The sequence below is a fragment of the Alligator mississippiensis genome, chromosome 11, assembly GCF_030867095.1.
Source record: "Alligator mississippiensis isolate rAllMis1 chromosome 11, rAllMis1, whole genome shotgun sequence".
Taxonomy (NCBI): domain Eukaryota; kingdom Metazoa; phylum Chordata; order Crocodylia; family Alligatoridae; genus Alligator; species Alligator mississippiensis.
Genome location: NC_081834.1, coordinates 53,904,134 through 53,920,038, shown reverse-complemented (window position 1 = coordinate 53,920,038; position 15,905 = coordinate 53,904,134). Strand labels below are relative to the sequence as shown.

The following is a 15,905-nucleotide window of genomic DNA, read 5'->3' as shown; positions in this document are numbered from 1 at the left end:
TCCCCGTGCCATTCGCCCAGACCCTACTCCCCTCCTGGAGCTGGAGATACAACCCTGGTGTCCCAGGTCTCAGCCCTACCTCCTCAAGCCTGCTAGACTCCTTTCCCCCATGTCTTGTGCAAGACAGAAGTATCAGCAGGCTGTCTGGGTGGGGAGTGCTGCCATTTCCAGAACTTGCTACCTTGCTACCTCTCTTTATCACCCCCTAACCCTCTCCTGTCCTGGTGGGACACCGAGCAGCCCAGACCCACCTCTTTTGGCAGCAGCAGGGTAGTGACTTTGTGGATCTTGATGTTCCGCAGCTCAACCAACAGCTCAGCCCTCAGATACTCTGAGTAACAGCTAGGAAACAGCTAGGAAACAGCCCCTGAAGGTATATATGTCTTCAAATCAGTAACTCTGGTGAGCCAGGCACATACAGGGAGGGGGCGGGACTGATCTGGTGGACTGTAGATCATGAGTCAAAGTCCAGAAGACTCAGTCTGGGAAACAGTGGTTGTTGGGAAATGGCTTGTTCCTGCCTTCCACGTAACATCTGGCAGCGGGTGTGCAGCCTAGCAGGTAGAGCAGCAAAGCAGGACTCCTGGGTTCTCTACCCAGATTAGCAGAGACATGGTTTTATGGATGGTACCAGCCTCTGGGAGCCAGGACGCCTAGAGTGAACAGGTCTGTCTGTTTGTAAAGATTTTTTTCTTTGTCAGAACGAGCTGATTCAGCACAAGAGTCTTGCTGCCAAAAGCTCTTGTATACATCTGGAAAGAAGGTCCTCAAAACAGACTGGGATGTCAATGGGGGGAACAAGAGAAAAGGGAACTGGAGGAATGAGGGCTGCCAGGGGATGTTCAACCAGGAAGCAATCCCCCATCCAAATCAGAGCTGGCACCTGGATGTGGGTGTCCCATAGCCCTTTGAGCCCCTGCCCTTGGGTGTCTTTCTGCTTGTTGGGTGTCTCTAGTTCCAGGCTTTGTGATACATTTCCAGGGATCTCAGCTCTGTTCTGGTGATGAGTGATGATACTGTTATGAAGGCTCAGCATTGTCTTCTCTGTTCTCCATGTCCTCTCAGTAATCTCCCCAGCCGCTCCTGCTCACATACACCTTTTCTGCACAGCAGCATGTGAACAAGACCAGGCCTGCCCCTCCAAAGCAACAGAAGTGAATGCAGGGAGGGTGAGGTTAGGGTCTGAATGTGGGATGCTCCGAGTAGGATCTGCATTCAGGAATCAATAGCAAATGCGGTGCTTTTTTGCCTCTGCAGGTCATGGTGCTGCTTCTCCCTTACCTCTGTGGGTTGGGCCCATCCTGTGGGATAATCAGTGAGGGGTGTTAAGGGCAGTTGTGTTCACCCTGGTTTGGTCTGGTTGTAGTTAGGACGGGAGACTTGAGTACATCAGGGAGCAGGATGGGTGCTGTCTCTCTCCCTGACTCCCTGCATCCCGTTTGCCTGTGGGTCTTGATCCTGCTGCACTGCCAGCTGGGCAGGGGTGGGGGGCATCATCTTAGCCCCCTCTCCCCCACAAAAATTAAAGTTAGTGCCTGTGACCGCGCAGAGGCTGTGCCAGCCTCATTTTGGGTCCTCCAGACACTTTTGGGAGCACCTCCTACTGCTGGTGGGGGAAGCACTGACTCCTCACTGCAGAAGCTGACCCCTGGGTGTGCTGGAGTCAAAGGCTCTCTAAATCAGTGCTTCTCCCCTTTTGTTGTACCAGGACCCATCTGTAAACATTGGTGGCCAGCCCTGACCCAGTGCCCCTCACTCCTGGCCTGCTACCCCTGCCTCCAGGCCCCCAGTGTGTAAGGCAGGAGGGGCCCAAGCAGCCCCTTGCAGGTTGGAGCTCTGCCAGCCTGCAAGGGAAAAGCCACGGTTTCCTGTGCTTCTCCTTTAAAGGAGAATCCATTTTGGGGCTGTGGACAAACACAAAATTGAAGGCCCCATCCCCCTCCCCACCTGCAGGGGAGCAGCAACCCCTGCTCGCAGCCTCCTCCCTCCCACACTGGTGAAGTTTGAAGCTGAAGCTTCCCTGACCCAGGACAGCAGCAGGGAGAGCAGCAGCAGCAGGGGAAGAGGATGTACAGGGGGAGGGACAGGGGATTCTCATCTGTTTTCAAGACTTTAAAAAATCCCCAGAGGCTCCTGCAGCAGGGTCCAGTCCAAAAGCAAGGCACAGCCCTGCCACTGCACCCGCTCGGCACCCGGCTCTGCTAGTAAGTAGTGTTTGCCAACCAGAAAGCAACCAGAAGTACAGTCTTTTGCCAACCAAGTTTGCATCCAGGGCATGGCTAAAGCAAAGCCACCTCACAAGGCTAAAGATACCGCTCCTCTCCTCCCTGCTTGGTCACTGTGGGCCTGAGGCCACCCTGCTGCCTAGAGCAGCATTGCTTAACTGGTGGGTGGAGACCCTGCCCCTGGGGAGGCTGGGTGGATCCAGCTGGGCTGGGGGTGGGGTGGCACATGCTGCTCTCTCCTCTCTGCTTCCTGCCCCGCGTCCCCCTGAAACCTGCTGTTTCCTGAGGGAACCCAGGCATCCAGGGATCCCTGATTGGCAGGGATCCCTGTACCTGGCCCCCGCTGCACCATGTGTTATTCTGCCAATGCCCATGACCCTTTTGCCAAATCCTGGATCTGCATCTGCCTACTAATATCATGGGCCTTAAATTGTCATTGGAGCCCAAAGGCAATGCTACACTGTGGATACCGAGAAGTAGGAGGAGGATGGGATTCCTTCCCCTGCTCTGCACCTCCCAGCTCTGTAACCCCCAAAGAACATGACAACTAAGCCAAAAATGCTGCTACTGCAGGCATGAGAGATATTAGCAACCCATTTTCTTCCTGCTGTATGTCCCACTTTGATCCACAGGGAAAAACGTGGTGTGCAAAGAGTGGTAAGAAGGTTTCAGATTTGGGATTTGAGAAGCTAAAGCAGGGGAACTTCACCCCACCCTGCTTGAGCAATGGTTTCAGGCTCTCCTTAAACTCAGGCAGGGATTGCTGTGTTGCTTACACTGAAATCAAATCTGGGGTTTCCTTTTTCTCCAGATGGGTAAGATCCTTAGTTTTGTTTTGGATGTGAACTGAGATTCTGGACCAGAGCAGAAATCCTGTTCTCCTTCTCCCACCTCACATACACCCTCCTCTTTCTTCATGATGATTTCATTTTGTGGGTCCAAACAGGTACCCTGAGAATTTCCAGACAGATCATAAATGAACCTCTGGCCTCAGCACGGAGGATATCATACAATGCAAGAATAGGCTGACACCAATTGCTATCTTGAGAAAGAAGAATGAGCTAGAGAAGAATGGGATGATGACCGAAGGCCTGGCCACCAGCATATCCCGGGCCCTGGAGCGGTTGGTGGGCTTCAAGCAGGACATCCAAACGCACTGGTTATCAGGGAATATCCAGCTTGTTGTCCAGGCTGATGGTTGCTGGCTAGAGTTCAGAGCAGGAGCTGCCAATGTCACAGTGCTGGTGTGGTACGACCAGTACAAGAAGGAGGTCAAAGTCTTCAACACCTGCTGAGGAGAGATGAACATGATGGATATCCCTCCACATGTCAGTCCTTCCCCAAATAAATGCCTCTGGTTGCAGTCTGTTTCTTGGAGGTGTCTAGCCATGGGGCTCCCTGCAGCACAGAACCCCCTAGCACCATGCTCTGGCATTGGGGTCATCATGGATGGTGCGGGGAGAGGGCTCTCTATTGAGCCCCACTCATCATCTGTATTCACAGCACCCTCTAGTACTGCACAGGGGCACTGTGGTGAGCACCCCGCACCTGAGACCTGAGTACATCAGAGCAGACAGTGGGTGATGTCTCTCTCCTTGACCCCCCACATGGCATCTGCGTCTGGGTCTTGCTCAGACCCTAGTATACTGCTAACCTCCTGCCCCTGCCTTCGGACACAGGGAAGGGAAGGGGTAAGCATGAGATCCCAGATTGGGGTAGGGGGCCATGAGGCTGGAGGAGGGGTGTGTGCCAGGCCAAAGTCAGGTGCCTCAGTGAATGGTACTGATGCGCCCAAGGCTCTCCAAGCTGGCATCTGCATGGCCTCCTGTGGGGCACTGAGGAGGGCAGGCTTGTGTTTGAATCTTCTCTGTCCAGCTTCACCTCTACCAAATATGCAGCGACAAGGAGGACCTCTGCAGAAAGCTGGCCTAGTCCTTTGGCCAAGCCCTGGATGGCACCTTTGTCCTGCTGTAGTCCTATACCCACCCTGTCACCCTGGTGCTGATGAAGATGTTCCAGGACCAAGTATCCAGTGCTAACCTGGCCTCAGGACTCTACCGCTGACACCCTCACCCTATTGCCACAGCTTCTCCCCAGCTAGCCTAATGTGGGCCCTGCCTGATACTGGCATCACCGTTAAAACTGGAACACCTCTACTTGATGCCATCCTCATAGACCCAACTCCAACTGTGATATCTGAACTGTATCCAAACCCCTGATCCCATCTCCAGAGCCCTGAAATTGTCTCACATGACTCTAAACCGCAGCTCTAGCCTCACCTCTGTCTCTGATCACCTCAACCCCCAACCCTGCACCTGAAACCTCAAGCCTCTCCCAAAACCCAGTCCCCTTACCCACCCAGCTCTTCCCAGGTCACCTCCCTCACCCCCCAGCCTTTGTGCTTCCAGTGTCAATAACTCTTATGTCTTATCCTGACCATAACCAGATACTCCCAACCCTGTGTTCAGTGGTCAGCACTCTCAAGGGTGTAGAGGGACTGACCAGGGGAAGGGATGTGGACAAAGCCACGAAGTGGAATAGCCCATGCAGTCTGATCATAGCACTATGGAAGCTGTGTCCACTTTTTATGTATTTAATTAATTGTTGACATTCCATTAGGATGATAACCAACGAGCAGAAAACACAAAAGCTCAGGATTTGGATAAAAAAATAAGATGAGCCCATCATCACAGGCCCCTGCTGCTATTAGCAACTGAGATTGTAACATTATTAGTGGCACGACAGGGATCCACAATGATCTCCACAAAGGTCAGGACCCCATGCTGCGAGGCACTGAACAGACACACAGGGAAAAACAGCTCCTGCCCCAAAGAGCTTTCAGTCTAAATCAGTGGTGACCAACCTCCAGACTGTGGGTTGAATCCAGCTAGCAGGGCTGTGTCATACAGCCAGCAAGACCATGTTGCTGAGCACACAGGGCTCTCCGTGGGTCTGGAAATCTTGCAGTGGGGATGGGGGAGAGGGCGGTGGTGCTGACTGTGAAAGCTGTGAAAGCTTGGATGGTGTCTTGCACAAAAATGAAAGATAGTGGTTAAAGCAAGACTGGGTTGTGCTAACAAGCCTGCCACAAAGAATATCAAAACTCCACTAATGGCTTGCAACCCATTAGGTATAAGAGAGAGAGGAGCTTGTGGTACCCAATACCAGACTGATGCCATAAAATAACAACAGCCATGGTTCCTTTAAAAGGAAAATTGCAGAGACCTGACACACTCATCACCTGTGTATCTTCAAGCTAAGAAAGCCAGAGGAAGAGGCTGAGCCAGTGTAACTAGAGAAGGCAAGGCAACTACATATACATTTCAATTGAACTAGCAACTAAAGAAGACAAAAGACTAAATATACATTTCAAGCAAATGCTTGAAAAGGTGCATTGAATACAGGAAAGAGTTCCTGTACCGGGCATCCACACATTTCTCAAAACAGGTATCCAGTATCTAGGTGTTACAAATGTCTCAATCATTCAGTGTAGGTCTGGTATTTTGTAAACAGACCATCCCCAGATATTGCAAATTTGCCCCGTTGATAAACAAATACCTGAAGAAAGGTCTGGTAATCAATACCTCTAAGCATCCTGTTTGACCACTCAAGGCCCATCACATTTAATTGACCTATAACTTCAGGCGATGAGAGAAACACAAGTCTCCACACCTAGACAAATCCAAAAACAGGAGCCAGGCTATTTAACAATTGTAATATGATGAGATCACCCTTTTCCTCCTTGCTTTTTTTGGACTTTTGTTAACCAACTGTGAAGAAGGAATGCTTTGAAACTATACAATTAAAACAGTATAAAACAAAGCAGAACTGCCAACAAAGTTTGCAGCCCAGGAAAGGTCAAGAAGCCATACTGCACCCAGCTTGACCAGCAAAGTATCCTGCTCAGTGAAGGATGCAAGATTGGACCAGCTTCCCTGCCTGCATTGGTAAGAAAACACTGCTGCAGTTAAATATGTACTAGGAGTTCTGCAATAGCTCATTTGATATTGGGAAAGAGTCTTTTTCTGTCATTTAGTTTTATAGACTTTTGGTAGTTATTAAAACAAGCCTTCCTGCTACTAATCAACCGAGAGTTGTGTCAATTCTTAAAGCACTCATTTTTAAAACCCATTTTTAAATGCAATAGTGGTAGCATGAATTGTTCCCAGAGATGCAGCAATTAATCCTGACACCATTCCCCCGCTGCCAAATTTCTTCCCTCATGGGGAAGTCCTGTGAGCTAAGTGACATGGCCCCACCTGCCAGACCATACTGGTGTACAGGGTGGATCTGTGGCCAGATCTGGCACACAGTGTTGCTCCACAGCAGGATCCAACACAGGGCCAGGCCAGAGTACTGGATTGCACCCATAAACCACCCCTGCATGGTGATGTCATGCCAGATCTGGCTTGCGGACTGACCCCGTGTCACTCGCCCAGCCTGCAGGCCCAGAAGGTAGAGTACCACTAGTTAAAATGAATCCAATAAAAAGGGAATCAGACGAAAAGTGAATAGCTTAAAATGGCAGAGCCTGGAACATAACCCGGTGCCCTGTGTCCACCCCTGCCTTCTAGGCCAGGTATAGGAAAGATGCAGCCAGAAGTGCTAGCTTTGTACTTCTACACCTGCTGTGCCCACCATGATGGGATCGACCTGATCTGGGCCCACACACTCTAACTGTGTGGCTACCTGGTTTACATCAGTGCAAGGGGAGAGCCCAGTAGGCACAGCCTGTCCTGCACCACCTGGGAATTTGGTCCCAGTGGCTCTGATAGAGCCACAGCAAATTCACCACAGTGGGGATCTGGCCCCATGACGCCAAATGCCAACCCTACTCCAGTTCCCCACCCTGCTCTGTCACTCCTAGCCTGACACTCAGCACCAGTTCACGTTCAGTAGCTGGGCAAACCGCACTAGCCACCCGACCGGCTGCTCCCAGTACTGGACCGTCCCATTGCCATCTGCATACACATTCATCTTTCTGTGCCCCTCCCCAGAGACGAAGGTCAGTTCGGCGCCCCCACACGTCACCACCAGCTGAGCGTCCCACAGCAGGCACTCCAGCACCCGTGAGACCTCCTGCACTGCCCGCTCCAGGCACTGTCCCACCAGCTCCGGGGCCCTACGGAAGGTGAGGTCCTGCTGCACACTTAGCAGGCTGGTGAGATTGAGGGGGAACTGTCTGAGCTTCAGCCTGGACACATAGGCCTCAGTGCTGTTGACTTGAATGTTGTACTTTGCCTTGCCAGCGATCCAGGCCACCTGGATCTGGGCCTGCCCCTTCCCAGACTGGAAAGCCTGGGCTGTCCCATTACAGTCCAGCATCAGCCGGGCGTTGCTCTGCACCACGGCCGGCTCCCGGCGGAACTCGCGCAGCGCCACGTCCAGGCAGTCCCGGTAAGCCCCCGGGCGCTGGGCCTGGCTCCGGGCTCTCAGCAGGCTCCCGACACTCAGCTCCTGGGGATGGGGCGGCTCTGGGTGCCTGCAGGGCGTGGTCTGCCCACAGCGCCCCATGACCATTGTGCTCTGGTGCCTGTACAGGCTTGACGAGAACCATGCCTGATCAAGCAGAGCCAACATGATGATCAGGAGAATGCAAAACAGAAGCCACACACCATCTGAGGGCTTGCTTTTCCTTACAGAGCATTGCCAAGTGAGAGGAGCCAGGCCTCGGACCCACGTCGGTGCTGCAGACACCTGGCAACAGGATGCCCAGGCTCCCCTGACTCTCCCAAAGACTCCTGTGTGCTTCTCTTTGGAGGAGTTTCCACAGGGACCACCCTCCTGCCCAGGCACCAGCAGGGGCTCTGACAGGCTCTCGTCGTCCTTCATCCTGGCGAGAGCTGGGAGAGAAGAGGGGGAGTGAGGAGTGCAGGTAGGGTGACAACGAACCGGGGCTCCCACACCTAACCTGCCACACTCTCCTCCCACCTCCAAGCTTATATTTGCCACCTGGGTAGCGCAGGAGTCGCGGGTGTTTCTCTGGGGTCCGGCTGGACACCTAACCCAGAACTGCAGGGCAAGCCCTCCTGCTAAAGCAGAGCGCAGGCAGGCAGACCCCTGTGCCTAGGCTCCCTGCAAACACCCCAGTTCTTACCAGGTCGGGTGGCCCTGCAATTTGCCTGGGGGAGACACCCCAGGAGTCCCGACATGCAGCACTAGCTCACTGCGCTCCCTTCCCCTTCCCTCCCAAGCCAGGCCGAGAGCCCAGCTCCTTCCTCTAATGGCTGTTGGGTCTCTGCAGCGCTGCGCTCCCGGCCTGTCTCTGGCGCCAACAACAGCTGCGCTCTGCTGTGCTGAAAGCACGACAGGCTGGGAGGGAGGCACGGGCAGCGCAGAGAGGGGAGGGCAGTGGGTTGGGGAGCTCCAGCATGGCTGGGGGGCTGCTGCTTACCCCTGCCTCTGCCCATGAGCTGCATGTGGGCTGCCTGGACCTCTGATCCGTGCAGCAGCCTGACAAGAGACTGAAAACTGATGGACATCCTTCTCCGAAACACACCCAGAAGGGGAGGGACTCCAGGCTGTTCTGTTTCGGTTCTCAGTTCTTTGCTGTGGGAGGGGGGAGAGCCCTTTGGGAGCAAGTGAGCTAAGGCTGAAGGCAGGGAGCTGGGCATGCTCCCTTATGTGTGCTGAAGCTGCTGCCCTTTCTGAATCAGCTCCCAGCTTCACCCAGGGGCTGGGGACAGCAAATTTGAGGCCTGAACTGGGCAAGAAAGAGGGAGAAAGACAAACAGAATAGAAGAGGTCTGCAAGCTAGGGCCCAGCTGCCTGCAGGTAAGTTTATCGGGGAGAATGGCTCCTGCCACTGGATGCACTCGCAGAGAGTTGGACACGGGGGAGCACTAGGGTGACCACACATCCCTGTCTGAGTGGGACAGTCCCACAATGGGAACCTCAAGTCCCGGTCCCAGGTTGCATGACTGTGGGACAGCATCTGTCCTGGATTTGCAGCATCATGCAGGGATGGGGAAGCAGCAGGTTCCCCCTTGAAGAAGGGCAGTGCTCCAGCCTGCTAGGGGCTGCCAGGAGCAGGATGCAGGGGGGACCATGCATGTGCCCACCCGCACACTTCCACATGGCCAGGAATACAGCTGGGCAGTTAGGGTAAGTCTATGGGAGGGGTGGAGGTAAAGGCGGGGGAGGAGGGAGGTAGATCGAGGCCCCCATGGTGAGGGAGGGAATGGGGCAGGGGCTGGGGGCGCTTCCCAGCCAGACAAGTTCTTGGGGCTGGGCAGGGGTTGGGATGGAGCTGTAGCTGGCTCGTCCAGGGAGTGGGGCATGGAGGGCATGTCCCCCCCACAAGATTTGTGTGTGAGGCGGGGCAGATGCGGCTGCTCCATGCAGGCTTGTGTTGCCCTGTGGAGTCAGGCCAACTCTCAGGATCTCTGTTAGTGCTGTTAGACAGGAAGGTGTGACACAATTGCACATATACAAACACACAAGTCAATTATGTGCATACACACACACACTACCAACTCAGGCACATACACATCCAAATCAGCCTAGGCACATGCATCCCTAGCACCAATTCAAGCACGTGCACACTAAAAATTAGACAAAAAACAATTGCCAGTACCCGCACACTCAGTACACATACACAGATCACTAATTTGTATATCATGCGCACAATGAGATGTGTATATATATGTGTATGTACACACACACTCACCAGTTCACACACATACAACCCACCTACACATACATAAAGGTAAGTTCCTAACTTGGATGTTATAGGTATATGTGTGTACTTGGGGGAAGGTTAAGGTGAGAGAGAGAGAGTTTAAGTGTCAGGAATGAAAGTTGCCAGAACCAGGATTAGAACTGGTGGACTACAGAAAAGTTGACTGAGGACCTGAGGCTTGGGTTTACTTAAAATCAAGCGGCCCTAGGGTTACTCGAGGTCACTGGTGCATGGGAGGGAAGAAAAAAAAAGAAGCCTGGTGGCAAGGAGGAGACAACCAGAAAAGAGCGAGAGACAGAAACCTCGGAGCTTGGGGTTGGAAACTGAGGCAGACAGCTGAGATACTGGGTGGGGGGCAAATAAGTGGTGGCAAGGAAGAGACAGCCAGGAAAGAAACTGAGGCAGAAACCTGGTTGCTCAGGGGAAAAGGCAGTGGGGATAAGACGGTGGCAAAGAAACAGGGGGGTTGGAGGCAGAGAGGAGCTCAGGACAGGTGTTGGAGGTGGCGGTGAGTCAGAAGCAGAGGAGGGAGAAATGAGATAGAAATTAGAGGGGCGAGGAGCAGAGATTGGAGCAGGGCTGAACCATAGTAAAGCACAACCAAACTCAGGGGTCCAAATAACAGGCTTATTAAAAAGACAACATGCTACACGGCCCCATGAAGTTATTGGTTCACATACACGCACACACGCACACGCACACAAGCACTCAGAATGGCAGCAGGAGAAAGAGACTCAGTGGAAGGGTTGGAGTCCAGGTAGGGAAGAGAAACAGAGTCCAAGTCCTTGGTTGAAGAGGGGGTTGGGAGCGATAGCTACGTATCCAGGCTGGAAAGGGGTCCTTGTCCAATAGGTGTTATCCAGAGGAGGGTCGCTGTCAGGGCCTCTGGGTGGATAGGTGGTGTGGCATGGTGCTGGTTCAGATGGAAAGGACATCCCAAGGAGTCAGTCTTCACTACCCCTTTTATGGGGCAGACTACCTCTGATCTCCTATGGGGAGGGCCGGTCCAGGCAAGGTCAGTCCTGTCCATACTGAGTATGTGCCGCCTAGCACAATGGTGGGTCACCTCATCTTTTGTTTCTTGAACACTGAGGGTGGTTCCAAGGGCTGGGTTGTTGGCCCAGGTATGGGTGTTGATGGTTCGGTTATTCAGAGGGAGCTATTTTTAGACCTACTGCCATTGTCTCTCAAGAGCCCTCATTGATCCCCATTCATTCAGGAACCAAGTTACATAGGAGGGGTAGGTGTGAGTCATGGGTTACACAACTGGGCCTGGGGACAGGATAGAGACTTGACAAACAAAATGGAAACTTGACATGACTTATGCTAACTTACATATGTAGGCCTAAATCATATAGTACCAGTAAAACAGTAATATAGAACAGTAAAAATCAATATAAACATAATAACTAGACAATATAAAGAAGGAGAAAAAACAAAACAAATACAACTTGCTTCCAAAATAAAATGCTGAAGCTTATCCTATGTCTTAGCTCACTTATACCTATCTATAGGGAATAGAGAGGGAGAGATGGGAGGGAATGCATTTAAAAAAAAACAAACCAAAACTGCGGGTTTTGCTACACTGCTGCCCTTTCTCCTAGGGGCCACCATGGCAAGGTGCCACCTGCTTGCCCAGCAGCAGTGGGGGCCGTACTAAAGTTGTGCCCCGCACTGCTGCTGGGCAAGCAGGGGCACCTCCGCATGGCTAGCATGGGTCTCCCAGGGGGAGAGCAGCAGAGCAGAGAGCCCCAAGCCCGCAGTGGTTAGCCTGCATCCACCCTCACCTCCACCCCCATGGGCTCTGCTGGGCTCTGCCACAGCCATGCTGCTGGAGGGGAGGGGGTAGGGGGAAGGGCACATCATCTTAGCCCTCACCCACCTGGCCCCCGCAAAAATAAAAGTCCCGTGCATGTGCATCTAACCCCCCCCACCCCCCCCGGACCCCTCACAAAAATAAGTCGGCACCTGTGACTGCACTGGGACTGTGTCAGCCCCCTCTTGCATCCCCCAGCCCCTTCAGCAGCACCTCCTGCTGGGTGGAGGGGCATTGACTCTGTCCTCCAGAAGCTGCCCCCCGGGTGGTGCTGGAATCAAAGGGTCTCTAGATCACTGCTTCTCGACTTGTTTGTACCAGGATCCATTTGTAAACATGGATAGCCAGTCCTGACCCAGTGCCCCTCACTCCTGACCTGATACTCCCCCCACCCCCAGCCCCAGCTTCCCTGCCCCCTGGTGTATGGGACAGGGGGTGGATGTCTGTGAGAAGGGGGGTGCTGTGGGAAATGGGGGGGGGGGCAAGCAGCCCCCCACAAGCAGGAGCTTTTCCAGCCTGCAAGGGAAAAGCCAATGTTTCCCACGTTTCTCCTTTAAAGGGGAATCCAGTTTTAAAGTTTGTTCACAACTCTTTCATATATTCTTACAATCCACTTTTGGGTTCTGACCCACAGGTTAAGAAACACTGCTGTAGGCAGCAGAGCTGCCTCCCTCCAGCACAGTGGCAGTCATAGGTGGTAGATGGGGGGGCAATGGGGCTAACCCCCCTCCCCCAATGCTGGGCATCTGTATTACCACAAGGCAGCCCAGCCACAGGCTTTTGGCAGCTGCAGCAGGGGTGGGGGAAGAGTGGGGGTGGGGCTGGGGCAGGCGCTGCACAGCCGGGACGGGGCGGGGCCCGGGGCAGAGCCACAAGCAGCTTGTCCAGGTGGTGTGGTTCCTGCTGCTACACACCCCAGAAGGGCATGGGGGGCATGTGCCCCTGGATCTGCGCCAGGGCAGGGCAGGCTGCTGCTGCGGGCTGTGGCCAGGGCTGCACCGAGCACTTCCAAGAGCAGGTAGGGACTGGGCCAGGCTGCACTTGGCGCAGGCAGCAGTGGCATGGGGTGGGGAGCTGTGGGGGCTGCAGCCACTCCAAAATTTGCTGTACCCCCACCCCCAGTCCCACTCCCAGCACCATCATCACCCGCCCTGAGCACAGCCCAGACAAACCTGTCCCGCTGGGAAGAGTCCAGTGCAGCCTCGGTCTCAGCCCACACCCCCGCCTCCCCCCACAGATCTGGGGGCACAAGCCCCCATGCCATCCCAGGGTGCATGCAATGGTGGGAACTGCCACCCCCTCCCCGCACTGGGTGCCCCCGCAGACAAGTCGCTAGCAACTTGGTCCTGGGCCCCATTTGTTGGGTGGGGGGGGGGAGGGGGGTGCTCAGATGTGCACGCATGCTCAGCCCCCACAAATATTTTTTTTCTCTCCACCTATGGCAGCAGTCAAGCAGGTCCTCTAGAGAGGGGCAGTGTCTTCTGCCTAGTGGGGTAGCTTTATTGCAGTTATCCCTGAATGCAAGCAGAGTACCTGCTAACAGGGCCGGGTGCAGAGCAGGTGCAGTGGCAGGGCTGTACCCCATTTTTCGGATAGGACCATGCTGCAGGAGCCTCTGGGGACTTTTTAAAGTCTTGAAAATAGCTGAGAATCCCCCATCCTTCCTCCTCCATACTTCATTTCTCCCACTTCCTGCCCTGCAGCTGCTGCTCTCCCTGCTGTCCTGGGGCAGGGAAGCTTCACTTTCAAGCTTCACCAGTGGGCAAGGGAGGAGGCTAGGAGAAGGGGTTGCTGCTCGTGCCCACCCTTTGCCAAAACCTGGATCATGCTGATTTCATTTTGTGGGTCCAAACAGGTGCTCTGAGAATTTCCAGACAGATCATAAATGAACCTCTGGCCTTAACATGGAGGACATCGTGTGCTGCAACAATGAGCTGATGCCAACTGATATCTTGAGAAAGAAGAATGAGCTAGAGAGGAATGGGATGATGACAGAAGGCCTGGCCACCAGCATCTCCCGGGCCCTGGAGCTGGTGGTGGACTTAAGACAGGACAGGAAAACGAACTGGTACTCAGGGAATATCCAGCTTGTTGTCCAGGCCGATGGTTGCTGGCTAGAGTTCAAAGCAGGAGCTGCCAAATTCACAGTGCTGGTGTGGTATGACCAGTACAAGAAGGAAGTCAAAGTCCTCAAAACCTTCTGAGCAGAGAGGTGAATATGATGGATGTCCCCCCCCACCCTTCTCAATCCCTCCCCAAATAAATGCCTCTGGTGCTTACAAATTGCAATCTGTTTCTTAATGGTGTTGAGTTGTGGGGCTCCCTGCAGCACAGAACCCCCTAGCACCATGTCCTAGCATTGCAGTCAGCACAGATGGTGTGGGAAGAGCACTCTCTGCTGAGCTCCATTCATCATCTGCATGCACAGCACCCTCTAGTACTGCACAGGGGCACTGTGGTGAGCACCCCGCACCTGAAACCTGAGTACATCAGAGAGCAGGGTGGGTGCTCTCTCTCTCCCTGACTCCATGCATGGCATCTGCCTGTGGGTCTAGCTCAGACTCTGCTGTACTGCCAGCCCCCTGTCCCTGCCTTCGGACAAAGGGAAGGGAAGGGAAGGGAAGGGAAGGGAAGGGAAGGGAAGGGAAGGGAAGGGCATAAGATCCCAGTTTGGGCTATGGAGCCATGAGGCTGGAGAAGGGGTGTGTGCCAGGCCAAAGTCAGGTGCCTCAGTGAATGGTACTGATGTGCCCAAGGCTCTCCAAGCTGGCATCTGCATGCCCCCCTGTGGGGCACTGAGGAGGGCAGGCTTGTGCTTGAATCCTCTCTGTCCAGCTTCACCTATACCAAATATGCAGTGACAAGGAGGACCTCTGCAGAAAGCTGGCCTAGTCCTTTGGCCAAGCCCTGTATGGCACCCTTGTCCTGCTGTAGCCCTGCACCCACCCTGTCACCCTGGTGCTGATGAAGATGTTCCAGCACCAAGTATCCAGTGCTAACCTGGCCTCAGGACTCTACCGCTGACACTCTCACCCTATTGCCACAGCTTCTCCCCAGCTAGCCTAATGCAGGCCCTGCCTGACACGGGCATCACCATTCAAACTGGAACGCCTCTACTTGATGCCATCCTCAAAGATCCAACTCCAACTGTGATATCTAAACTTTATCGAGACCCCTGACCCCATCGCCAGAGCCCTGAAATTGTCTCACATGACTCTAACTGCAATCCTAGTCTTACTTCTTTCTCTGGTCACCTCAGCCCCCAACCCTGCACCTGAAACCTCAAACCTCTCCCCAAACCCAGTCCCCCTACCCACCCAGCTCTTCCCAGGTCCCCTCCCTCGCCCCCCAGCCTTTGTGCTTCCAGCATCAAAAATGCAAATTTCAGCAAGCTTAGGTCACTAGTAGGGCTGGTGGTGTGGGACCAGGCGAAAGGTGTGCACGAAGAGTGGTTGCTCCTTAAGGACACAATCCTTGAAGCACAAAGTCTATTCATATGTGGAGAAAAGATAACAGAAGGCCTGGGAAGCCCTCTTAGCTAAACAGGGAAATCACAGTCCTCTAAAGAAAGAAGAAAGAGGCTTAAAAACAACGGAAGCTTAGGGCAGGCCCCAAGGAGGACTATTCCACGATGACCCGCATTTGTAGGAAACAGATAAGACAGGCTAAAGCAGCAACTGAACTTAGATTAGCAACAGGAATCATGAACAAGAAGTCCTTATTTAGGTACACAGGGAACAGGATGAAAAGAAATGGGAGTGCAGGGCCATTGCTCAACAACTCAGGAGAGCTGGTTACCAGTACCTAGGAGAAAGCTGAACTCCTGAATGACTACTTTGTCTTGGTCTCACCGGTCCAAGGGGAAAACCACACCAGGTAGAGTAGAGGATGAGCAGGGTAGGGATAATTGCCTTCCTACTATTGCCATAGAATTGGTGTATGATCAATTAAAAAAATTAAACATATACAAGTCAGCAGGACCATATGATCTTCATCTAAGAGTACTGAAGGAGCTGGCCAAAGTCATTGTGGACCCCCTGGCGAAACTCATCCACAACTCACGGTGCTCTGGAGAAGTCCCTGTGGACTAGAAGAGGGCCAATGTTGTGCTGATAAACAAGAAGGGCAGGAGGGACGACCTGGGTAACTATAGGCCAATCAATCTAGGGAAAATCCTAGAAAA

At 53.5% G+C, this 15,905-nt stretch overlaps 1 protein-coding gene and 2 long non-coding RNA genes across 3 annotated transcripts; 2 read left to right on the top strand and 1 right to left on the bottom strand.

Moving 5' to 3' along the window:
- Positions 1-575: 575 nt before the first annotated feature.
- On the top strand, positions 576-3,588 carry LOC109280998 (uncharacterized). The gene is made up of 2 exons (XR_002087506.2): positions 576-666; positions 3,172-3,588. It is a non-coding gene; the product is annotated as an uncharacterized LOC109280998 (long non-coding RNA).
- Positions 3,589-4,802: 1,214 nt separating this feature from the next.
- LOC132244095 (uncharacterized) lies at positions 4,803-8,707 on the bottom strand. The gene is made up of 2 exons (XM_059715092.1): positions 8,620-8,707; positions 4,803-8,068 (listed from the first exon to the last, which is right to left on the bottom strand). The coding sequence occupies exons 1-2, from the start codon at positions 8,705-8,707 to the stop codon at positions 7,101-7,103; spliced, it is 1,056 nt and encodes a 351-aa protein (XP_059571075.1). The 3' UTR covers positions 4,803-7,100.
- A 58-nt stretch (positions 8,708-8,765) lies between these two features.
- Positions 8,766-14,011, top strand: LOC132244096 (uncharacterized). Its single transcript, XR_009455704.1, has 2 exons — positions 8,766-8,999; positions 13,578-14,011. It is a non-coding gene; the product is annotated as an uncharacterized LOC132244096 (long non-coding RNA).
- The last annotated feature ends 1,894 nt before the right edge of the window (positions 14,012-15,905 follow it).